Source organism: Astyanax mexicanus, chromosome 20 (genome assembly GCF_023375975.1).
Source record: "Astyanax mexicanus isolate ESR-SI-001 chromosome 20, AstMex3_surface, whole genome shotgun sequence".
In the NCBI taxonomy this organism is placed as follows: Eukaryota; Metazoa; Chordata; class Actinopteri; order Characiformes; family Acestrorhamphidae; genus Astyanax; species Astyanax mexicanus.
In genome coordinates, this window is record NC_064427.1 from 1,681,682 (window position 1) to 1,706,914 (window position 25,233).

General features: G+C 35.4%; 2 protein-coding genes across 2 annotated transcripts; both read right to left on the bottom strand.

Annotated features, from left to right (window-relative positions):
- depdc1b (DEP domain containing 1B) lies at window positions 1–7,775 on the bottom strand. The gene is made up of 11 exons (XM_022680792.2): window positions 7,557–7,775; window positions 5,859–6,124; window positions 5,331–5,475; window positions 5,113–5,240; window positions 4,563–4,693; window positions 4,072–4,119; window positions 3,828–3,968; window positions 3,351–3,517; window positions 2,742–2,918; window positions 1,951–2,142; window positions 1–971 (listed from the first exon to the last, which is right to left on the bottom strand). Exons 1-11 carry the CDS (start codon window positions 7,602–7,604, stop codon window positions 807–809), a joined length of 1,608 nt encoding a protein of 535 aa, XP_022536513.2. The 5' UTR covers window positions 7,605–7,775; the 3' UTR covers window positions 1–806.
- An 837-nt stretch (window positions 7,776–8,612) lies between these two features.
- On the bottom strand, window positions 8,613–16,022 carry elovl7b (ELOVL fatty acid elongase 7b). The gene is made up of 8 exons (XM_007250289.4): window positions 15,924–16,022; window positions 13,974–14,079; window positions 13,634–13,824; window positions 12,571–12,651; window positions 11,729–11,785; window positions 11,506–11,611; window positions 11,203–11,339; window positions 8,613–9,783 (listed from the first exon to the last, which is right to left on the bottom strand). Exons 2-8 carry the CDS (start codon window positions 14,035–14,037, stop codon window positions 9,559–9,561), a joined length of 861 nt encoding a protein of 286 aa, XP_007250351.3. The 5' UTR covers window positions 14,038–14,079; window positions 15,924–16,022; the 3' UTR covers window positions 8,613–9,558.
- Window positions 16,023–25,233: the final 9,211 nt, after the last annotated feature.

Below are 25,233 nucleotides of genomic sequence, written 5' to 3' on the forward strand. Positions count from 1 at the left end.
TTTTCATGCAAATTCTCTTTATATATACAGATATCTTCTAATCCCAGCAGTGATCACTGTGCAGCACTCTAGACAGTAACAGTTTAACTCCAGCATTTCTACATAAAACATTAACAAACATAAAAAACAGACATAATTTTATCCTTTCAACTAAACGAAATAAAACAAACACAAGAAAATCTGTGATTAATAATGATATCATTAAACCTGACTTTTAGGACCACATAAATGTTTTAAATCTTTGAAATCTGTCTTTTTCTCATTATGAGTATACAATTCAATCATCAGTTCATCTCTACATTTAAAGAGTTCATGGGTCATTTCCATACATTCTGAGTGTAAAAATATATATATATAAAAGAAATAATACTGTACCAGTTTACAACCAAAAAATGCAATATATATATACATACAACTAAATACAGTACATGTGTTTATGGATTGTTCCAGGCTAGTGTATATATAAAAATGTACACCAGTTACTTTATACCTTCAACGTCCAGCCTCACAGCCTCATTAAATGCTGTTTTAGTCAAGTTTTAGTGACTATTTTGATTTTAGTTTTCAGTTTTTAGCAGAATTTCAAGTCTTGGTAGTAGAAATGTTCAGTGATAAGTTTACTAAAATACACAAAGATGAGCTTCTCCCACTGAGAGAGCACTCAGTTCTAAAGCAGAGTTTTTATATTCCAGTGTCCAGTTCTCAAGTCTATTTTAATACTGCACTGTTCCAGTATTACTCAGGAGCTCAGAACTCCATTGGCTACAGCAGGCTGATGTATAAAACAGTTATACTGAGTGCTATAATCAGGCGCGGAAGCTCCAGCTCCTCTGGAAGGGCTGTAGAGGTTTCTTCAGGGTGAAGAACATCAGCTGAGGTTTGAGGCGCTGAGGTTTCTCCGGGAACACGGCGCTCTCGCTCTCGGGGGTGGGGAAGCGTCTGCGGTAGATGTCCGGATAGGATCTCTGGAACTGAAGCATGGAGAGATTAAACACTGCACAACGTTTAAGGCCTGAACCATAACATTAATACGTTAATAAGGACATTTTGATGATGATATAAAATTATTGGTACTTTTAACTGAAATAAATACTTCATTAACAAACGTAGCAGATGACATGACTCTCCAAACCATCACTGATCATCAGTAAATTTTACATTTCATTTAAAGGAAATCAAGGGAGCAGAGTCTGGAGGAAGAGTGGAGAGACACACAGTCCAAACTGCTCGAGGTCTAGTGTGAAGTTTCCACCAATCAGTGATGGTTTTATGAAGATGCGGATTTCATTTTCCAGCAGGACTTGGCACAGTGCCCACACTGCCAAAAGTACCAATTGGTTTTATATAATATAATATTCTAATTTTCTAAGAGACACTGATTTTTTGCTGAGGTTCATATTTTTAACGTAAAAAGCCACAAAAAAGTGAAAAAGAACAACATATTTCAAATTATGGTTTAATTTGAAATTTTAAATAACAAGCAGGAAGAAAATTATAGAATAATAAAAAAATTAAAGAAAGAAAACAGGATAATAAATAATGAAACAAGTAGAACTAAAATAATTAGAAAGTAAAATTTAGTGTGACGTTTCCACCAATCAGCGATGGTTTTAATAGAGATGCGGATTTCATTTTCCAGCAGGACTTAAGTACCATACACTGCCATAAGTACCAATTGGTCTTATATGATATAATATTCTAATTTTCTAAGAGACACTGATTTTTTGGCCATAATCATCAACAATAAAAGAAAAATAAACACTTAAAATAGATCACTCTGTGTTTAATACATCTATATGTAGTATAAATAAATTAACTTTTCAATTATATTCTACATTTTTGAGACGCACTAGTATAAGATAGACCTGTGTGCTCTATTTCTCTCTCTCTCTCTCTCTCTCTCTCTCTCTCTCTCTCTCTCTCACAGAGACCTGTAACAGACAGTCTCACCTGTTTGAGCTTCTTCTTCTTGTCTTTAAAGCTCATACTCTTGTCCTGTATGATGCCCTCCAGCAGCTCCACCATCGCCCCCTGTGATCCCGTCACCCTCTGCTCCTCAAACTCCGCCCTGCTGATCTGCCTGCAGAACGAGTGGGCCGGAGACTCCGCCCCCAGGTCTGTGTCTGCACCCGCATACTTTATCTGTTAAAAATAAAATACATAAATACATGTTTATTAAAAAAATAACTTTGTTGTTTTTTTAAGGCCCTGACCACACCCACCCCCTTCTTTACTACAGTTACAGGACATTTTTTCCATGTCAGACCAGAAGGGGGAGCCAAAACCTTATAAAATATGATGTCAAATATATCAAGATGCTCCATAAATATTGTAATTATTTATGTTAACATTGTTTAACATTGATTTTTTATTATTATAATTGATATTATTTATTATAGTCTATATAGGTATAATACTTTTACTATAATACTCTGCTTTTGTCTTATCTTGCAGAGTAAAAAGAAATTTTGGTGTTTGGTAAAATTGAAAAGACTAAAACTTTAATTCTGAATAAAAAACACTGTGATTAGTCTATAAATGGTAAAAAATGTTCAATAAATATTTTAAATTTAATTAATTTTAAAATTAGTAATTGCTTTTTCTTTCATGTACTGTATTTGCAGCAGTATTAGCATTAGCCGCTAACCACAGCACTAGCTCTTTCTCTGTTCAGAGGTGAGTATATGTATATGTGGGATGAACCGCTAATTAGTCTGTCTGTCTGTCTGTCTGTCTCTAACCTGAGCTCGTCTCAGATGGGACAGGTGCTCCTCTACAGATTTGTGCAGTTCAACCGGAACCTTCAGGACGTTCTCATGGTTGTCCATCATGAAGTTGACCAGTTTGGTGGCCAGCAGGTCATCCAGGTCCACTTCATCAGAAGAGCACAGGATGCAGCGGGAGAAGGTCTGCACCATCTGACAGGAAATAACAAAAAACACTGAAAAAAACTCAAAATACAATCTCAGAATATTTATTTAAGCTCATGTTTAGTTTTAACATATATATATATATATATACACAGAGCTTTTAGACCTCAAATAATGCAAATAAAACAAGTTCATATTCATAAAGTTTTAAGAGTTCAGAAATAATCAATATTTGGTGGAATAATCCTGATGGTTTTTAATCACAGTTTTTTTTTCATGCATCTTGGCATCATGTTCTCATCCATCTTCCTCTTGATTATATTCCAGAGGTTTTTAATTTGGTAAAATTAAAGAAATTCATAATTTTTAAATGTTTTTTTTTACTTTTTTTCCAAAGCTGTATATAGAGTAAATACTTATAAAGCAATATTTTTAAAGTAACAAACTCTAGTTTTTAAATGTATTAAGGGTATTAAGTACGAGTGTGCGGGTGCCGATGGCGTCGTTGAGCGGCGGGAGGGCGTGGTTCTGACAGGCTTTGGCCATCAGGCGCATCAGTAGCTGCAGTTTACGGCGATTAGCGGGAGGCAGGAGGAGAGAGCAGACCTGCAGCGCCTCCACCGCCACCTGCTGCCCGGGAAGAAGTCCTGCAGAGAGGCAGAGAGAGAAAGATGTACATAAAAATGAAGTTAAATGTTTAATACATTAATACATTTTAATATTATTAGACAAAGATAACCTGAGTAAATATAAAAGATAATTTAATTTATTAAGTCTATTCAAACCTATTCAAACCCTGTGTGAAAAAGAGTTTGCCCCTAAATCTAATAACTTGGTTTGTTCGTGTGCTTTGAGTCATTGTCCTGCTGCAGAACCCAAGTACACCTGAGCTTAAGGTCATGAAATGATAATCAAACATTCTCACAATTTATTTACCATATGTAAAAAGTCTCTTACCCAATATGTTGACAAAGATTTCATAAAGGTGAAACGTTAACAGCGGCTCCTTTAACCTCTGGAAATGTTCAGCGACTGTTCGGAAAACGTCTCGCTCAAATCCAGGATACATGGGCTGATTACTGTCGTTTCCATTGGGCCCTAAAACAGCATAAGCAGATTATAAAATAATCAATTATAAAATAAAGTTTTAACATCATTTCTGAGAAAAAGTGCAAAACATTACATGACTGTTTTTACTCACAGTTTGCCAGACATTTCATTGCAGATAAAACCCAGTGGGGTAAATCCTCTGTAAAACACAAAAGAGATTCAATCAACTTGGGTCATTCCACCGATCGGTGCCATTTCTGTCATAATTATTAATTATTTGAACATGCAGTCACCATTTCCTTAAAATAAAGACTGATTTTCCTGAGAGAAAATCAAAGGAATTAGTGGACTTGCTTTTAAACATGCTTTTGTTTTGGAAACATAAAAAATTAAGTAAAGCTGTCTGAGATCGACCAGTGCATGTTTTGAGTAGTTAAATAAATGTGTTATTATATTCAGAGTTTAAAAAAAGATAAGTTTAATTTGGAAGATTTATAACAGGCAAATGGCCCCCATATTGTATTGTCAGGTTTTTGCCAATACACAACCCTAATGTAAAACTATTCATTTTTATACAGTATGGCAAAACTAACACTCCTGCACATTTATACTCAAGTTTAATGTAAGAAACTCTTTCCTCACCTGATTTGTTCTTCAGTACCACGATGCCTTGTCTGTTGACGCTGAACACATTATGGACGATGTGTTTTGGACTCATCAGCTTGGAATCGAGAACCCCGTCTAAAGACTGGAGGCCCAGAACGTTCTGTAAACTAAATAAACACAGAATTACATCACACAAAAACACAACAAATACACAGTATGAATTAGGGATGCACCAGAAAAAAAAAACAACAAAAAAAACCATTTAGGCCTTTAGTTTGGGCCTAAAAAAAGACCAAATAATTATATTGAACGGCTCATTTATCTGAAGTAATTTCACTACCCCTACTCTCCCGACCCTCTGCTGTGTTGTGCATCAGAGCAAGTGCTGTCAGCATCTGGCAAACAGCCAACAAACGGCAGGTTTAAGTTCATTTTTGTGCTCGACATGTGTCTCGAATAGTAACTGTAAAGTAACGTATTAAACGATTTATTTTGTTCAGTTTTGGCCATGTTTTATTTTGGTGCATCCCTAAAAAAAGGTATTAATTAAAACACAATAACTGCAACGTTCTGATCCGATACTCACTGATTTAACGTCATGGATTTCCAGACCTGGTCCACATGTTTGGGTGTGATGTCTTTCCTCCGCACCAGTTTACACTCCGGCACTTCCCCGATAGCGATACTGTGCCTCTTATTCCATGTCTCAGAATTCTACAGAACAAACCCACGAACCGGGTGAGTAAAATACCACACTAATATAATATTTAATCACATTTATATTACTGATATTAGATCCCTCACCAGAACCAGAGGCTTCATAGGTATCTTGTCAGACACTTGCATCTTTTCTTCACACTCCTCCCAGCGCGGGATGGGGGGAATAAATCCGATCTGGGATGCTGGAATACGGTGAGGGAGGGGCTTCAGAGGTGATTGTGGAGGAAACCTGCAAAAAATAAAAAATAAAATAATATATATATATATATATAAAAAAAACACTGCCATCTAGTGGTCACGGTTTAATTACAACACAAAATGAACCACTTCTGACACCAATCTTTACATCTACGCTAAAAATAATATTATTATTATTATTATTATTATTATAAATAAGAGAGTTACTGATGTCAAGGGTATTGACTCATCCCAGCCAATTGGACGGAGCTCAATGATTGCAAAGAACACAGTTCCACTGTTCCACAGCTCAATACTAAGGGTTTATACCCCTCTAATCGCCATTATACCACAACTTCCTGTTTATTTACCTGATCTATAGAGTTCTATATTCTATTGGCTTCTCTTCTTCTAACAGAAATTAAGTCATCACACCTGTACAAACGCCCACTATCTTCGAAGTCCTCTTTCCCGAATCGTCCTTTAACATCTTCAATAACGTGGTTCTTCAGGAACTTCCTGAGCAGCTGGAGAGACTGGTACCGGGTCACCTCGGGCCCGAAGTTCTGATTACGCTTCAGCAGCTCGTGCAGGTAATCCACACCTTCAGATCCGGTGAAACTGTGATCATAACTCCGAAAGTGTGCCCAGTGTCTTCTCAGCGGCATTCCCCCCCGAAACAGCTTCACCATCTCGTTCCACTGCAGGAAAAAATACAGAAGAAGAAAATTATTTAGTAGTTTCTAATTCTGTTACATAGAGACTGAAGTCAGTTTTGATAATTTCGTATATAGGGATATTCTTTTAGGGCCATTAGGGTATAACTTTATGCTGTTTGTAGGAAAAGGAAAATTCACACTGTTCTAATTTCACATTAAATAATATCTACTAGGATGAAGAGTGGTTCAGTGGCTAACTTGCCTAAGTGCTGCCACTATGACTGGGAGATCGCTGGTTCGAATCCCGGTCATGCAGCTTGCCATCAGCTGCCGAAGTCCTGAGAGAGCTCAGTTGATCCTTGCTCTCTCTGGGTGGATACAGTAGATGGCGCACTTTCTTTCCCCTCATCACTTCTAGGGTGATGTTGATCAGCACAAGGCTGCGTCTGTGAGCTGATGTATCAGAACCGAGTCGGCATAGCTACTCAGCAATGCTGCATCAGCAGCAATTCGGAAAGACAATCTTTTCCACGACTAAAGCTGTTTTGCTTAGCAAATACTCTTTAAACACATTTTCTTCCTTTTGTGTTTCAGGAGATTTCAGGATCTTGAGTCTTTCCACATGGTTGTTTAACAAATGAGAAGCTACTCCCTGCATCAGTTAGGGTTCAATTTAGACTTGTGAATATAACATGGTATATATGCATCAAGAAGTTGTTTATGAAATTATCTCAAAGAAACCCTTATAATTTATAATGAAAAACACACATGAAAGCTTTTATTTTTAAAGAAATTGGGGTCCACGCATGCGCAGAGCCGCTGGATAGGTAGCGCTAAGTTCCGATGGGTAGCACAAATCGACATAACACCACGTTTTCAAGTGAAATCTTATTTTTAATCTTGTAGTTTTAATCATATATTCTCCCAAACCAAACTACAAGTAAAGTAACGTATGCGAGGATTTTAGTACAGTATAATTATATATAATAAAGTTACATCTTAGCTAAAATTATGTAAACATTCAGGCGTTACACAGCTTTCGGCACAACACAGACGATTCCAGGGTCTTCAATTTCAATCCAGCGCTTAAAAATGATATGAAAAATAAGATATGAGACCTATAAACCGAAATATTTAAACACTAAAGGAAGGAAATGTGTTTAAAGAGTTTTATTGATACAAAACTGCCTTAGTTAGCCAAGCTAGTTAACACTAAACTAGCTTAGCTTGTTAGCTATACAGGCTAACTATCGTTAGGATCAGTGGGGGCGTAAGTTAGCCTGTTAGCTAACTGCGTTAATATTTAGTGTACTATATGACCGAACTCACACTAGTTAACCTATTTATCTTATCATGATTATCAGCTGTACAGTTAAAGTGTTAGTATATAGTAAAGTTAACTAGTTATCTACACTAGTTAGGTTAGTTAGGTAAAGTAATGGGACGCAGCCCAGCGTAAACTCTGAACACTCACCAGTTTGGTGGCTCTATACGGCCCCGGACCGATCATATTCCCATCCATTCTCCTTCTCTAGCAGCTTCTACAGCCTACACCCGATATATCCACATGAAATAAGTCATATTTATAATCTAAAAACAGGTTAAATACAGTATATTCAGTAATATTCCTCTGCTTATCGCCCGGCCATCTACTCTCACTCACACTAGTTTGGGCAAGTTTTGAAACTGGGTACTTTTTTTGGAGCAACGCGATTGGACAATGAAGTCACATGACACAAGCGCCACACCAAATATGGTCATATTCCGGGCTGGTAACCCACGCATCCACACGTTAGAAAAAATAAATAAAATATAATAAATAAATCAATAAATAAATAGAAACAGGAAGATAAAACAACGATAATAATAATAATAATAATAATAATAATAATAATAATAATAATAATGAACGCAGTGAATGTGGTAAGTAATATTATATAAAATAAAAAAATGGCAATAATTAATTAAAAGAAAAATACTAAAAGCGAACTTCTCATAAAATTATGCTGTTTTCTTGCTTGCTCTTTGGAAAAAATTAATTATATAAATAAATGACAGTAGGCTATTATGCGATGGTAAACGTGCCACAATTAAAACAATTAATAAAAATAAAGTAAATAAAATAAACAAAGTGTATGGCTGAATAGGTGAAGGGCTAATAACTTAAATGTTTTTTCTTAGGATGTCTAATGGAACGTTAAAAAAAGTTTGCTTCATGAATGTTATTTTTGTAGTTGGCAATTGCCTTCTCTTTAAAGAGAAAAATCCTGTTTAATTAAAACAAATAAGCATAAAAAATAGGTTGTGGTGAAGCATCAAATCTTGTTTAGTAATAAAATAAATAAATAAAATTCTATTAGTAAAAATTAATATAAAAAGGTAATGGTGAAGTGTCAATAAATTCCCACTCAAAAATAAATAAGAAAAATAGTAGTAAAAATAAATAAATTAATTAATAAATAAAATGTTCAGTTTTGGCCAAAGATGTGTTTCAGTTAATACCTTATAAAGAAGACCAAGTCGTAACACGTTAACATTGACAATTTATTTTGGTTCAATATAAAAAGCACAGGTTTTCCACATTTCACAACAGTATATAAATAGAGCATTGCACAGAAATACAAAAAACATTTTTTACAGCACACAAAAAAAGGGGGGGGGGGTAAGAAACCGGGAACTACAGCCCGAACCTCCACACACAAAGAAACAGATCATCGGCACATTTGTTCGGGGTCTTAGAAAAAACACACACCAGCGCCTCAGTCAAACTTTGTAGTTTGCTTGGTTTTTTTTTGTTTTTTTAAAAGAAAGAAAAATCTACAATGAGGAGGGAAAAATGAAGACATTTAAAGGCTCAAAATATTGATACGATGAAAATCCCAGCGATCACAAGCTGTCGCTCGAAAGCTCAAAATCTAGGACTCAAGCTAATCAGGTAATCAGTCATGCTGTTTCTCGAGAAAAGGCTTCAGGCCTGTTTAACTCAGCCTACCATTAAAAACCACCTTCACTGCCCCCTCAGAGACCAGCAGCGTTAAAAACTTCAAATACCTCTGCTCTCACAACCCACGTTTCATCATAATCATCATTATTATCATTATTATCAAATCATCATCTTTTACACCAGCAGCTTGTTCATATTCAGAGCTGGGACTTTAAATAGCTATGTACAAAATATATGACAGAATATTAAAAATAAATATCGCACACCCAATAAACATTTCAGAACTGATGTGAAGCCCAAACACGCAACCAGATCATCTCCAGTGGAAAAAACAACCGAGTGTAAAAGTCTGGCACTGCTGTGCTGCGGTCATAGGCAGAGCCTTTAAATTCTCGTCCAGTGATAAAGTGGCATTCCACAGAAGTTTTAACATAAAACACGGTGGGGTGAAACGGCTGAAATGGTTAAAGAAATAAACCAACTTAAAAAAAGCTGCAGAGTCTTCACGTCCGGCCGAGCGCGGGGTCAAGGGTCACTCCACCTTCTTGTGAACCCCGTTCTGGTGGCACGCGCCGTTCTGGAGCACTTTGGGCAGCCGCTTGCCCTTGGTGTAGGCGTGGTAGTAGAAGTTGAGGAACAGAACCAGGAAGATCATGCCGTACGAGCCGATGACGTACAGGAACACGGGGCACTGGTACTGGCAGTCCTTCATGAAGAAGAACTGGCCGATGTGACCGGTCACCATCACAAACTGGACCTGAAAAGAGAAAGAAAATACATAAAAAATACGTTTAATAATGAATTTTTCAATTCTAGCTTTAGTGTGATATAATTTATATGATGCAACACACACTGTGGACATGCACAATATCAAAAAACAAGGCTGAAAGGCGTTCTATGAGTGCCGTTATCAGCCAGTAATGCACTGTAACCGAAGCTCTACATTAAGTATTATTTTCCCCCCACATACAGGTAACCTAGCAACGATGCAGCGCTTACAAACCAAACTGCACAGCTACAAAAAGAGCAGCAATGGAACTATTTTAACTGGCGGAGTGTTTATAACCAAACAGAACCTCTCTTCTCCTCCTCTTTAACTCTTTAAAATCCTTCAATAAACAGTGATAATGGAACTGTGGTATAATTTAGCATTAATACACTCAAGGTTCATGCCTATGACCGCAGCACAGCAGTGCCAATATTACACATTATAGCGCGAGTCTCTCGTGTATTACTGCTTAAATATCCACAACAACTCAGCGATTAAAAAATACAAATAAATAAAAATGAATGATGAAATTCTTTGTTTTGTTCATAGTTATTGTTCAGATTGTAGTGGGGAAACGTGAACACTTTGAGTGTGAGCACATTGCCAAGAAATGTTCAGTATGTGACTTTTAAAGAAGACAGACGGCATGGTTGGAAAAGGTGTGGCATTTCAGGACCCTAGAAAACACAAACTGAATGGTTTCACTTGCTTCTGCTCTGAATAGACAATAAGTAGTGTTATCTAACGCTTTCCCATGAGATTATTTATTCTTATATTCTTAAAAAGTGAATTAATCCCGTTTTTGCCACAAGTTTGCTGCCAGTTTCCTTCTGTGAATCACACTTTTTTTACAGAGCCTGCTGATGCATAGTGGCTGTATTTAGCATTGTAATTTAGTAATTGTAAGTTGTAATCACAGATTTTATGGTTAATACGATAATACAATTTTGTATTTTTCCTTAAAAATCAACGGACACTGCAAAAAAGAAGAAAAAACTGCCTGCAGTGTTGTCTGTAGACTTGGCTACTCATTTGGTAGACCTGCCCTCTTCTCCCAGAACAAGTGTGTTTGTCTCAGGCTGCCTTCATTGAGTTTACAGTGCGTATGCAAAGAGTACAGTAATGTCCCAACAGTAAAAGTGCATTTTGTATAATTTCCATTAAAACTCTTACAATAGGACAGGCAGTAATTTTTATGCAAGCGTCCTTCTTACATAACCCACTTTCTTATGATATAAAATAAAATTGAATGTGATTTTATACAATTTATACCCAACAATATCGGGCCTTGTTTTAATGTGTCTAATGGAAGGTAAACATTACTTGTTTACATTTTTTTAACTAGTTTTGCACTTATTTTTCCATAAAATTATTAGCTAAATAAGGTATGACGATATCACTACTCACCAGCTGAATGGTGGTCATGTGCTTCTTCCACCACAGGTACTTCTGGAAGGCCGGGCCCATAGCCGAGAGGGCGTAGTAGGAGTACATGATGACGTGGACGCAGCAGTTCAGCAGGGCGTGGAAGGTTCCCAGACCACCTGATACACAAAACACAACACCTCCAATTACATTCTGAGAAACAGATATTTCAGAATTTCCTTAAAAAAAAAAAAAAAAGTTCACAAATTTCTCATTATCCACAGAAAAATCAATTAATCATCCCACCAGACCCAAAACCACCCAAAACTACTGCTAACTCTTTACCTGGAGCGAACTTGACCCCGAACCACCAGGTGAAGGGCATGATGGAGTGATGGAAGACGTGGAGGAACGACACCTGGCTGTTCTTTTTCCTCAGAACAAAGAAAATCTGTAGAGATAAGAGAGAGAAAGAGCTTTGATAAGCAAAAAACACACCTGTCTCTATTCAAACCCCTATAGAATACAATATAATATAATCTGAGCACTAAAATACACCAGAACTCACAGTATCCAGCAGCTCGATGAACTTGGAGAAGTAGTACAGCCAGCAGGTCCTCGCCATCTAGAAAAAAAAACAAGAAAAAGGTTTAATTTAATCATATATCAGCTCAGGTCACAAATCAGTACAGTTGGTTATCATTCTGCTAAAGATAAGAGAGACCAAATTATTTATACTGAACAATATTGGTCTTTTTTGATTTTATATGTCTGCTGGGATGATAAAATTCAATAAATATAAATAGTTTTTTAATTGTACGTTTCCTTTTGCTTTTTTCTTGATTTTTTTTTAGGTCATTTAAATGTATCCAATAGCAAACGTGCAAAAAGCAGCACTGAGTAATGTTTTATTTTGCCTTTTCATTTCAATTAAGTGCATTTTTTCCTTTGTTTCGGTTCATCCCTCGAAAGTATGTAATCAAATTCTCTCAGCAAATGTTTCTATTTATTTGCTTTTTAGACAAAATGTTGCATTTTGCCTGGTTTTAATAAAAAATAAAAAAAAAATCTGTATTTGTATTTTATCCAAAACGGTTTATTCAGTTTATTTTCACATTTATTATTTTGGTTAATTCCTATGCAGTGTGCAATCATATCCTCACAGCAAAGATTTTTTCTGAAATGCCTTGCTTTGCATTTCATTGATATTTTTTGCAGCAACAGGAGAAAATGTTTTTGCAGTTCAGTTTTTGGGCAGGTTTGGATTAAATGCTTTATCGTTCAGTATCTGGCCTCCATCCAAATGATCAATTTTGTTTGGTTTCAACAAAAGATGAATTTTGGTTCATCCCAAACACACTGATAATAAATGTACATAATAAAATGTGTAATTTTATGTAGGTTTCTCACCCGCAGAGCCTGAGGGGAGCTGGAGTAATCGACAAGGTCGCAGCGGTACGAATACCCATTCGCCCAGCCAGACAAGAGAAACTGGAAAAAGAAGAAGAAGCAGAAAAAATAATGAAGCAAAAAGACTTGCGTCATCAGACTGGCACACGGACGCACCTGGCCACGCCCTCCCGCTGATTCCCACCCAGAGTTTAACACAATGAGGAGCAGCGATTACACCTCCATACATTATTGAGTAATCACTCCCACACTCAGACTGAGTTACAGCCATGACCAGTTAAAAAAAATCCTTTAGAAATCACTAGATAAACTCAAATGTTACACAATAATACAAATATTTAAGAGTTTCTCATTTTTAAAAAGGACAATAAACTGTAATAAAAATAAAATGAAAAAGATTAATATAAAAAAAAAAAAAAAAAAAAAAAAAACTCAGTAAAACAATTATACAGCAAAATAATTTGTATGGTCTCGTGTAAATTATTTATCAGACACACAGAAGTTTTTTTATATATATATTTAGATTATTTTTAATAAAGTTTATTCTCCGTTTCCATAAAGGAGAATAATCGTATATTGATTATTTATGTGAAAGCCTTTTTTATGTAAATCTGTGTTTTAAATTGACATTATTCTGCCAAAAACATTAGAAAGTAAATATTTTAAGCTGTAGATTTATAGATATATCTACTTTGCTACTGCCTTCAATCAAAATGTTGCATTTTGCTTGTTTGAAAAGAAAAAAACATATATTATAAATTTATATTCATTTATTTATGTTTATTCTTATGCAATCACATTTGAAAGTGTAAAATAAAAATTATGTCTTTAATAGTTTAATGTACAAATTTTCTGTCAAATTCTTAAATATTACGTCTCTGCCCAGATCAGTTCTTTATTATAAAAAAATATGAAACCTTTGCCTTAGCTTTTTAATAAATAAATAAATAAATAAATAAATATAGTGGTTATAGCATTTTACTGCATTTTAGCATTTTACGGTGTATGATTACATATGTACCAATTTAACCAGTTTATTTTTAATGTGCTGTAAATTACGTACCTCATAAATCAAGTAGAGTGAAAAGATGACGATGCTGATGTTGTAGATGATCATGGGCCGCTTGAGGTCGAAGGGTTTTCGGTTCTCCATCAGTCGAGGCCCGAGCGTCGTGACGAAGTAGATGTAGGCGAGGATGACGACGGTCTGGGGGAACGGGGAGGTCATGAGGGGCCAGTCCTCCACTCGGGGGTCTATATAGAGAGATAAAAACAATAATCAGAATTAAAACAAGCTTGTTTTAAGTGGAGCTCCATCAAGCCCTTAGTCGTGTGTTGTTGTATCAACTAAAAACAATGGAAGAATATAAAATTACACTAAAATTAAATAAAACAAGACTGACCTGCTCCTTTAGTCCACTCATCGTAGAGCAGGAACGCGCTGGAGGTCAGCTGGTCGAAGGCCATTCTTCTCTGAGGACTCTTATTTCCCAGCACTCTAACTTCCTCCTGAAGACAGAGGGACATTCAGCTTTAACATCAGCACAAAAAAAACACTTATGAAGTGGAAGTGGAATGACCAGTTTGAAGGAACTTTTTGTCAGACCAGTTTCCAAAGAACCAATCAGCACTGCCTCCTGTCACCTCACCTCATCTCAGATCATCTCAGCTCATCTAAACTCGAAACCAGAGAGCCTATCCAAACATCAAGCATTTTAACCAGTTCAAGTTTATAAGTTTTGTGTTTAGAGACTTCCACTTAATTTAAACCCAAAAAACAGGACTTTTATCTTCTAAAACCAGCTTCTCAACCGATCCAGACTGGCTATGTAGACACTAGACTGGAAAATGATCAACATTTACGTCCAAATTGGAGTGAAAACGTCTTATGTAACAGTGGGTCACCATCCAACAACCCAACTAAGCACTGATTATACAGATTATTCACTATATAAACAAAGGATTTTATCATTTTAGTCTCCAAAACTTCTAAATCATTCAAAACTGTCCACCTAAAAACATTTAACTCCAGTAAAATGGCCAAGTTTTACAAACTATAGAAGCTCTATGCTACCAGCACACGGAAAGTCATAGTTTTGAGGTAATTTCTCAACATTTTAAGACTATTTAGGGATACAAATTAGTTTAGAGAACAGATTGAGTGAAACAGATTGACTGACAGTAGAGCTAATCACAGATTATGAAGTATATACTAAGCACAAAGCCATTGTGAGGTACTTTTCTAATATTTGTGAGATGATTTATCTCCACAAATTAGCTTCTCATACCATTAAATGCTGTCTATATATACACGTTAGACTGTAAAATTGAGCAAAAACACAGCAAAACTGCCTTGTTTAACAATGTGTTTAACAAATACTACGTTACGAAAGCTAGTCTCTAACATCTCATGAAAAGACATTGTTTTTAGGATTTCTTTTAATATTTTGAGATTGTTTAGGTCTTTAAACCCATTTAAGACGGTCTATGCAGACATAAAATTGGAAAAATCCATAAGTTTACCAACAAAAATGGAGAAAAACTGGCTAATAAGCATAAAGTTACAAGCCAGAATAGTTGAGGTGCTTGATTTAGCTCCCAAATTCAGCTTTTAAACCATTAAAGACAGTCTACACAGACATCCAATGGAAAGAGTTCAGTTCAGTAAAACCAGCTTATTTAACAATATAAAAACCATCAACTATATGCTATGAATCAATTTAGACATTAAACTGTTAAACTGATCTTTTTAATAGTGAATCATCATCTGACAACATAACCACACACAGTTTATGAACTATATACTATGATCTTAAGTAAAGCCACTGCTAATTGGTACTTTCTGAACAGTTTGAGAAGATTTAGCTCCCAAAATTGGCTTTTAAACTATTCATGGGATTAGATTAGAGTGAAATTGACTTAAAAACTATGTTTTTCCAACTGACACAACAGCCAAACTCTGATTATAAAGTAAATACTATGAAAAGCCATTGTTTTAAGGTACTTTCTCATATTTAGCTTCAAACGTTTTGGAGAAAATTTGCTTCTTAAACTAGCTTTCAAACAACTGTAGACTGAGAAAGCCTCAAAAACGTATTTAAAACCCGGATTAAAACTGGTTTATTTAACAATGTACCACCATCTGAACACTCAGCCAAACTCAGATTATGATCTGTACACTCCTCTCCAACACAATAGGCTGAATAACTTATCAACCCACTCAATCAGATCCAGCTCAGGAATGAATGAAGCCTGAATGATCCCTGAAGAGCCTCAAGAACCACCCAGAAAACCACAGCAACCAAACAAACTCCAGCCAGAGAAGCAGCTTTAAAGCCCGAACTTCAACAAACCTGTAGAGCTTCTTCTTCTTCTTCTTCTTCTTCTTCTTCTTCTTCTACTCCTCTTCCGCGCTGCTGCTGCTGCCGCCGCTGGAGCTCACTCTTCTTCGTGGTTCTCTGCTCGAGCCAACAGGTGTGACCCTACTTATCCACCCCACCTGTAGCAGGACTCCGCCCACCTGCTGCAGACCCCGCCCACCGCCCGAGAGCAGCGGAACAGGGCGTGGAGCTCCAGAGACTCAACCGAAACTCAGTGAGCTTTAGCAGATAAGAGTGTAGAGCATTTTTAATGCTGAACATAAGGAAGTTTCTGAATCAGTTTATCTGATTTTGCTATTTATAGGTTTATGTTTTAGTAAAATGAACATTGTTGTTTTATTCTATAAACTACAGACAACATTTCTCCCAAATTCCAAATAAAAATATTCTCATTTAGAGCATTTATTTACAGAAAATAATGAGAAATGGCTGAAATAACAAAAAAATATGCAGAGCTTTCAGACCTCAAATAATGCAAAAAAAAAAAAACAAGTTCATATTTATATGTTTCCAAGTTTTAAGAGTTCAGAAATAATCAATATTTGATGGAATAATCCTGGTTTTAAATCACAGTTTTCATGCATCTTGGCATCATGTTCTCCTCCACCAGTCTTACAGACAAACGTCCAGTCTAACTAAGCTTCTTTAATATATTTACATTCTACTAAAATACATTCATTTGCAATGAAGCATATATGCAGCTGAAACACCAAGAAACAGCCTAGTGCATCCTAAATTATATTATCAACATTAACATTTTAATATTTTAACATTATAGTCATTATGTTATATTATCTTTTAGTAAAATGTGTTTTAGGGAGGGGGGATGGCGGTAGTGCACTATAGGACTCTGTGGGCGTGGCCTAAGCTTTTGTTCTTAATGGCTTTATTACTTTTACCCCTTTCATTACTTTTACTTTTATACTTTAAGTAGTTTTAAATCCAGTAGTTTTTAAAATACTTTTACTTAAAGAGTAAAAATCTTGAGTTTATTAAACACTAGTATCTATACTTCTACCTGCAGAGTAATAAATGGAGATACTCTTTACACCTTATGGGGGACAGTAGAGAGGAGATCAGGGTCTTATCTCAGGTTGGTTTGTGCAGTAATGTGAGGTATTCTGCAGTAATAATGAACTTATTGTTGTGAGAGCTACTCTCTCTCTCTCTCTCTCTCTCTCTCTCTTTCTCGCTCTTTGCTAAAGGAATGTCTTACACAAACCGGATGGCCTGTTTTGATTGGACCATTCTGCTTCACACACAACTCTCTCTTCTTATTTAGTGTTTTTCTTTCTTTCTTTTTTCTTTTATTTTCTACATTGATTAATAAAATATTAATCCTGATCACGTTTTTTATTATTATTTCAGCCATTTCTTATATTTCTGTAAATAAATGCTCTAAATGAGAATATTTTAATTTGGAATTTGGGAGAAATGTTGTCTGTAGTTTATAGAATAAAACAACAATGTTCACTTTACTCAAACATAAACCTATAAATAGCAAAATCAGAGAAACTGATTCAGAAACTGAAGTGCTCTCTTATTTTTATCAGAGCTGTATGTAAAAATCTGCATGAACCCGTCTGTTATAATCAGGTTTTAGAAAGTCGTATTTTAGAACAAAAGCTTTTCTCTAAATGAACGTAAGTTTCAGACCTCAGGCTACGTTTTCGTAACTCCTTTTGTAATAAGCTTCTTTGATGTAGCTTTAGAATGTTTTACACTTTTGTGTTGCCAACAGCCCTGTGACAAACTGTGATTTTAAGCCGTTATTGGAGACTTTATTTCACACTAAAATGCTTTATGTAACTTTGTTTATAAATAAATGAATTAATTATTAATTAACCTTTATTTTCACTTCATTTCTCTTCTTTTTCAGTGTAGACAAGCATTAAAAACGATGCGGGAAAATAAGCAAGTTATTAAGCAAATAACTAAATGCAACATATATATTATATATATTATATTTGATTAGGAAAATTATATAATTTCTTATATACAAATAATATATAATAATTACATAAGAAAAAAGACTAAATGTAACTATTGACTTAAAAAATATTAAACAATATTAACACAATTTAAAAAAATAAATAAAAGTAATGCATTGCATACTAAATTGTTAATTATTCAATCAAGTGTTTTATTTAAATAAAAAGTTACTGTAATTGTTTGTTTAAAAAAGTGTATTTTACTAAAATTAAATAAAGCAATGAAGTAATATACATATAGATTAAAAGATGAACCCAAACACTTTTGTTAAAGATATTAGTGTATTTTCCCCAGTTAAAATATGTTTTAGGACTTAAAAAAGTCATTTCTGATTGACAGAGATGTTTTCTATTAAAAATTCTCAATTTCTGTTGAAGCAGCAGCTGAAACCTGGTCATTAGCTTCAGATTGGAGGTGTGAACGGGTTGAAACCCATTGGGTCGAGGTGGTTCGCAGTGTTCATGTGGTCTAATCCAGGATCAGTTAATCCATTATTCTTGATACACAGTCATTACAGTCCCCCCTTATAGTATCAGTACTCTCCAGAACGCTCTACTGCTGGAATATACTAAGGAAATTCAGTATATTCATTAAAATTATAGTATCACTATAATGTCAGATAATAATCCAGCATTAATGGGTAATTAAAATGTTTAAATAAAGCTGTTCTTTGGTCAGATTAAAGGAGAACTCTGGTGTTAAATGGGCTTTAAGTGTATTTATTATTTAAAACGTGATAAAAAAAAGTACTTTACCTTTGTTGCAGTTTTTTGAGATCCAGTATTTTGTGCACCTACGCTATGTTTAGGATGTAAAGCAATTTATATGCAGGAGCAAAATATGCCCCATTTAAACCCATTTTAAAAGCCAGTTTTAAAGTTCTAAATGCCTTGTTTTAAATTGTCAGGGCTCTCCAAACTCTATCAATGAAGTGTGGAGCTAGTTTGAGCTGGATAACGGTATAAAAGTGATTTATCTGCAGGGGCAAGAATATGCCCCATATAACTTATTCTAAAGCCTGTTTGGGCAAAGTGCACAAAATACTGGATCTCAGAAAGCTGCAGGAGAGCAGAGGAGAGCTATTTAACGAAGGTAAGGGACTTTTTTATCACATTTTAATAAATGCACCCGAAGTCCATTTCACACCGGAGTTCTCCTTTAATTTCAGGATGGTGTTGAAATTTGGCTTTTTAATCACTGCATGATCCAGTTTTAACCTGAATTAGTGTATTACAGCACGATCAACTTTTTTTTTTTGATAGACTGTAATGATTTGTGAAACTGTTCCTGAGCTCATACAGTCATTTAAAGTACAGAATCAGTACATATATGTACTGTATATATAGCACAGTGCTACCTGAGGGCCCAAAGATCACCAGCATTTTGCCAATATAGTCAATATAGTGCATTTCTATTCTGTGTTGATATAATCTAAATTTATTATGCATTTTATATGAATCTGGATGCAGGATGTAGAATGTAGAAGTCAGACAGACGTCACTGGATCTGTCTGATTATAGATCTTTTAAGAAGATAGATGTTTAGGGGAGTTCTGACAGAGCTGGAAAAGGAAGTGTTTTCTCAACACTGACAGCAGATCACCTGTCTGATGAGCTAAAAAATGTAGTTATATAAAGATTTTAAAATTGCAATCAGATTTAAATACTGTTTATTAAGTTATGTGTTACTGATACAGCAAAATATCAACATTAACTCAGAATTAAATCAGTTTTCTGTGCCGTTTTTTGTGCTGAGATGTCCTGTGTTAGCATTCCTGCAGTCTGAGCTGGTCGTACTGAACCGAGAGAGAGCGGATGCTCGGATGATGAGTAACACTTCCGCTGCTGCTGCGCTTCTAATCAGTTAGATACCAAACAGCATCATCACATCATCACTGTCCTGTCTGATAGCATTCCTCACACTTCCTCACACTTCCTCACACTGCTACACACTACTACACGCAGCTAGTCCGTCTATGGGCAGAGTTTGTGTAATGCTACACTGCAGATTTACATATATTTACATATATTACATAAGTTACAGCTCTGGAAAAAATGAAGAGAGCACTTCAGTTTCTGAATCAGTTTCTCTGATTTTGCTATTTATAGGTTTATGTTTGAGTAAAATGAACATTGTTGTTTTATTCTATAAACTACAGACAACATTTCTCCCAAATTCCAAATAAAAATATTCTCATTTAGAGCATTTATTTACAGAAATAAAATTTCTGAAATTTTCAATTTGATAAAATCAAAGAAACTCCATTCTATTCTATTAAACAATACACTGTAGTTATATATTTGCAATCATTCTTACCTAATTATTTCTCTAAAGATTCACGCTTTGATTCTTGATGTTATACATCATCATATGGCAAATATGATGTATATATATATATATATATATATATATATATATATATATATATATATATATATATATGATGTATATATATATATGGTATCACTGGGCAGTTGCTAAAGAGTTGGAATGGTATAGTAGTCTCTTCCTAAGATGTTGTAAGGTGGTCGCTAAGGTGTTGCTGTGGTATAGATGTTGGTTGCCAAGGTATCACTGGGCATTGGCTAAAGGGTAGCATGTTAGTTTTTTAAGAGGTTGCAATGTTTTAGGAGTTGCTTTTTCATATTGTTGTAAGGTGGCTGCTAAGGTGTTACTGTGGTATAGATCTTGGTTGCTAAGGTAACACTAAGTAGTTGCTAAAGTCGCTTTTTGAGAAGTTGTATGGTGGTTGCTAAATGGTTGCTATGGTGTTACTGTGGTATAGATGTTGGTTGCTAAGGTATCACTGAGCAGTTGCTAAATTCGCTTTCTGAGAAGTTGTAAGGTGGTTGCTAAATGGTTGCTATGGTGTTACTGTGGTATAGATGTGGGTTGCTAAGGTATCACTGGGCCTTGTTGTAAGGTGGTTGCTAAATGGTAAGGAAATTTGATAAAGGCACAGTGATACACTGTGATTTAACTCAGATTTTTAACTCAGTTTACTGCGTAAAGCTGTTAAGTGTAAAGATAACAGTAAGTATTTACACACTCTGAGTATTTCCGATGTTATCAACTAAAGAATTCTCGCCCTCCTGTAGAAACCTGGGTGTAGATGTTTCAGGTACTCAGAGGAACCGGTCCGTCCTGTTCGGTGAGGTTCGGATTCCCTTCATTTTACAGGCTGACGTGTTCCCCCCCATTCAGACGAGCCTCTGAGCCAACGACCAAGTGTGGACTAGAAGATTCCAGACTGATCTGCTCCTTCTACACTAAAAACTTCAGATACTGTACCTGTCAAAAGTTTCCACACAATTAAATTCAGTATTTTTTCTTTATTTTTAAATATTCTGCATGTAGATTGGTGCCGAGGTCAAAGTGTAAGCTTTTTATTGCCCCCAACAACCTACCCTTGCACTTTGGGCAGGCCCCTTCACTGTCTGTTTTTAAAACTAGTCTTAAAACTTATTTTTATTCTGTGGCTTTCGACCCAAACTGAGATTTGATCTTGTTTTGGTAGGTTTTTTACTTTTTATCTGTTTTTTTTTACCATGCCTCATTATTTTAGTGTTTGTTTTATATTTTTATTGAATTACTTTGTTTTTAATTTGAGTGGATTAATACTCAATGCCATCCAAACTAAGATGAAAAACATTGAACAAAAAGTGTTCAGAATCTAACTATATTTTAGATTCTTCAAAGTAGCTCCTCTTGTTTAGATGATCAGTTTTGAACATCTCTGCTGGATTTTCTCAGTCAGTTTTATGAAATAGAGTCACCTGGAATTCAGGCTTTCAGTTAACAGCTGTGCTGAACTCATCAAGAGTTAATTACTTGTTCTAAGTAAGTAAGTAAAGAAAGTAAAAATATGAAACTTTAAGAAAAAATGAAGGTCAGTCAATCCGAAAAACAGAGCAGAATGTCAAGAACTCAATTTCAAGTATCCTCAAGTGCGGGTGCAGCATTAGAAATGTAACAATGATGAAACTGGCCCTCATCAGGACCGCCCCAGGAAAGGAAGAGAGAGAGTTACCTCTGTTGTACAGGATGAGTTCATCACAGTTTCCAGCCTCAGAAACCACAAGTTAACAAACAGCTCCCCAGATAAGAGCATCTAAATTCTTCACAGAGTATTTTGGTTTGTTTAACAGTTTTTAAGTTTCTACATGATTTCTTATGTGTTCCTTCATAATCTGATAGATCACTTTAATATTCATTTACTATGTAGGAGAAATTATAAATTAAGTTATTGGATGGACCCATTATTCCAGAGAGTATAGTTCAGCAGCTCAGTACTCTGGGATTTTATTTTTAAGCATTAAGCATGATGCTAAAATTATCATTTTATTTATCTGCTCCAGAGAGTCCTATTCTATTGGCAGTACTTTTCTCTATAGGGAGCAGACAAGGTGTGGCTTTGCAGCAGGTTAGAACTAAAAGGTGCAGGTGTGGCTGCAGTACAACAGTAGGGCTGTGATATTCAGTAGGGGGTTGTGGCCAAAAGCCATTGCAGGGTGGTTGCTATGCTGTTGCTGTGGTATAGATGTTGGTTGCTAAGGTATCATTGGGCGGTTGCTAAAGAGTTGCATGGTAGTTTCTTAGGAGTTGCAATGGAATAGGAGTCGCCTTCTGAGAAGTTGTAAGGTGGTTGGTAAATGGTTGCTATGGTGTTGCTGTGGTATAGATGTTGGTTGCTAAGGTATCACTGGGCGTTTGCTAAAGAGTTACATGGTAGTATCTTAGGAGTTGCAATGGTATAGGAGTCACTTTCTAAGATATTTTTATGTGGTTCCTAAGGGGGTGCTAAATGGTTGCTAAGGGGTTGCTAGGGTGGTTGCTATGGTATAAAAGTTGGTTGCTAAGTTGTTGCAAAGTTCTCTCGCTGTACAGAACAAGCACTGCCAATAGAATAGGACCATCTGTAGCAGAAAAACACAAAATATGAACCCAGTTGATCTGACTAATGTTCTTATTGCTGAAAGCAATCAAATCCTTACAGCCAAACTCAAGTACAAACCAAACTCAAGTAGACAGTTTTTTTGCCTGGACTGTAGAAACAGTTACTCCAACAAAAGCAGGATAACCTCTGTTTTTCCAACACTTTTCTTTGAAATTAATAGTTTAAAACAGGTATAAAATTGATGTTTTCACATTATATTATTATGTATTAATTCAAATTGAGCAAGATCCTGATTTCTGAATGAAAAGATGAAAGGCTTTTGTGTACAGAAGTGTTTATTTGTTACCATTACAACACAGGAACAGACAGGCGGAGATACGAGCTTTAAGCGAAGAGCGTGAGACATCGCTCAGGTATGAAGACAGGAGGAGCAGGTCCAACCAGACCGGTTCTGTCTAGAGCAGAACAGCGGAACACATTCTCTCTGGATCATTCACTGGTGCTCACACACACACACACACACACACACACACTCGCACACACACAGGAAGGTGTACATTCGTTCATTGTTTCAGAATTGGCACAAACTCATGTGGAGTAAAGGTTAATATGTACTTTGCTCATCTCCTGGTGACTCCATATAAGGACTTCACGTAACAATTTGACAGATATTTAAAGTGAACCTAAAGAGGAAGTATAGGATTGATATATCGTATTTTTTGCACAGTATTATAAGGGTGAGTTTCAGTGAAGTTTCTCCAGCAGTAAGGCTGGAGCAGCATTAGCATTAACCACTAACCGATCTAAGCGCTAGCTCTTTCACCTTTGAGAGGCGAGTATTATCAGCTTGTAGCCTGCTGCTAACCCCAGCTAGCAATGCTGGAGTAGCATTAGCATTAGCCGCTAACCGTGCTTAGCGCTAGCTCTTTCACCACTTAGAGATGAGTATATCAGAGTGTAGAATGACCTCTAGATTATGCATAAAAAATATTCATTCAATAAAGTTTACTAATGAAAGGCAGTCCTGATGAGTGCCAGTTTCATCATCATAACATTTTTGATTGTCTTTGCAGTGACTCCACTTGAAGATACTTTTGTTGAGTTGCTCTTGCTTCTCATAATCTGAATTAGAACATTACTCAAATATTCACTATTCACTGTATACCTGTAACTCTACCTCTTCACTACTTTACTTTAACTGATGCTCTCAAACATCAACATTAAGAGACAAGAAATTCAAGTAATTAAAAGCCTGAGTTCCAGGTGACTCTCCAGAGACATTAAGTAAACTGACATTCCACACAGTGCACACATACTTCTGATGGGCTTGTGTGGCGACATTACAATAACAGCACAAGTGTTATTATAATTACACACCAATAATCAAATCACATGTTTCAGATTAGTCCATGCGGTCTGAAGATGGTTTTTAAAATAACATTTTATATTAAAACGTTAACTGTGCTTTTATTTGCATGCCTTTCACAATTATAGAATTATAATTTCATTTATAAATCCCTTTTTACTGTTAATATGAAAACACAGGTATAGGTTCAATCAGGGCTGCAGAAAAAAAAATCGTAATTTGTAACCTAACCTAAATTACAATGATATTATTATCAGTAATACCAGATGCCTCTCTGTTACATTGAGATTACATGTTCCTCTAAAATCAAGATAAGTAAACGTAGATCTATAATCTGATTTATTATTGTATTCTCTCATATTTTACATAAATTAATGTTTTTAAAAGCATAATTATAGATTTCCACCTTGCTTTAAACAAAGTTAATCAGCCAGCACATACAGAAGCAATATACTTTATGGACAAAAAATGTTTTATGGGTGTAGGTACATACAGTATTATACAAAAAAAATCTTTAGTACAATATTTTCCTTGGCCAGTTTCATATTTCCCATATGGACATGAAATATATTTTAAAGGGATTTATAAGTACATTTGTAAAAATGTATAGCAATTTTATGTTTTAAATACATTTAAAATGTATTTAAAATGTATTTAACAGCCCTTCACATAAACATAGTGATAAAAAGGTTAAATATATTTTTTCCATATGAGAGCAGCTGACAGATACATATAATTTCTCCAAAATTATCTAAAATAAAATTTTCTTAAACTGTAACTGTAACAGCAGGCAGGTTAGGGCTGAGTGTAACTGCGCCTTCTGACCGCTAGAGGCCGCTGCTCACTTAGTTTTTAGCTCTTGTGAAATTTCTGCACTAAAGTGTTGCTATTCTGATCATAAAGCTACAGAAACAGATAAGAATTACTTATTTACACTTAATTAAGCATTTTGTGCCATATAGAAAAATAAATATATATACATGCAATTATAATAAACACATTTACAATATACTACAATATGCTGCAGT

Bases quoted from the DNA above. Each gene is read 5' to 3' on its own strand.
- depdc1b (XM_022680792.2), bottom strand. From the start codon at position 7,604: ATGGATGGGAATATGATCGGTCCGGGGCCGTATAGAGCCACCAAACTG. The intron at 6,125-7,556 runs GTGAGTGTTCAG...TTTTTCCTGCAG, and splicing joins CGTATAGAGCCACCAAACTG to TGGAACGAGATGGTGAAGCT. The intron at 5,241-5,330 runs GTGAGGGATCTA...TTTGTTCTGTAG, and splicing joins CTATGAAGCCTCTGGTTCTG to AATTCTGAGACATGGAATAA.
- elovl7b (XM_007250289.4), bottom strand. From the start codon at position 14,037: ATGGCCTTCGACCAGCTGACCTCCAGCGCGTTCCTGCTCTACGATGAG. The intron at 11,612-11,728 runs GTGAGTTCTGGT...TTATCTCTACAG, and splicing joins TCATCGAGCTGCTGGATACT to ATTTTCTTTGTTCTGAGGAA. The intron at 11,340-11,505 runs GTAAAGAGTTAG...TTTGTGTATCAG, and splicing joins CGGGGTCAAGTTCGCTCCAG to GTGGTCTGGGAACCTTCCAC.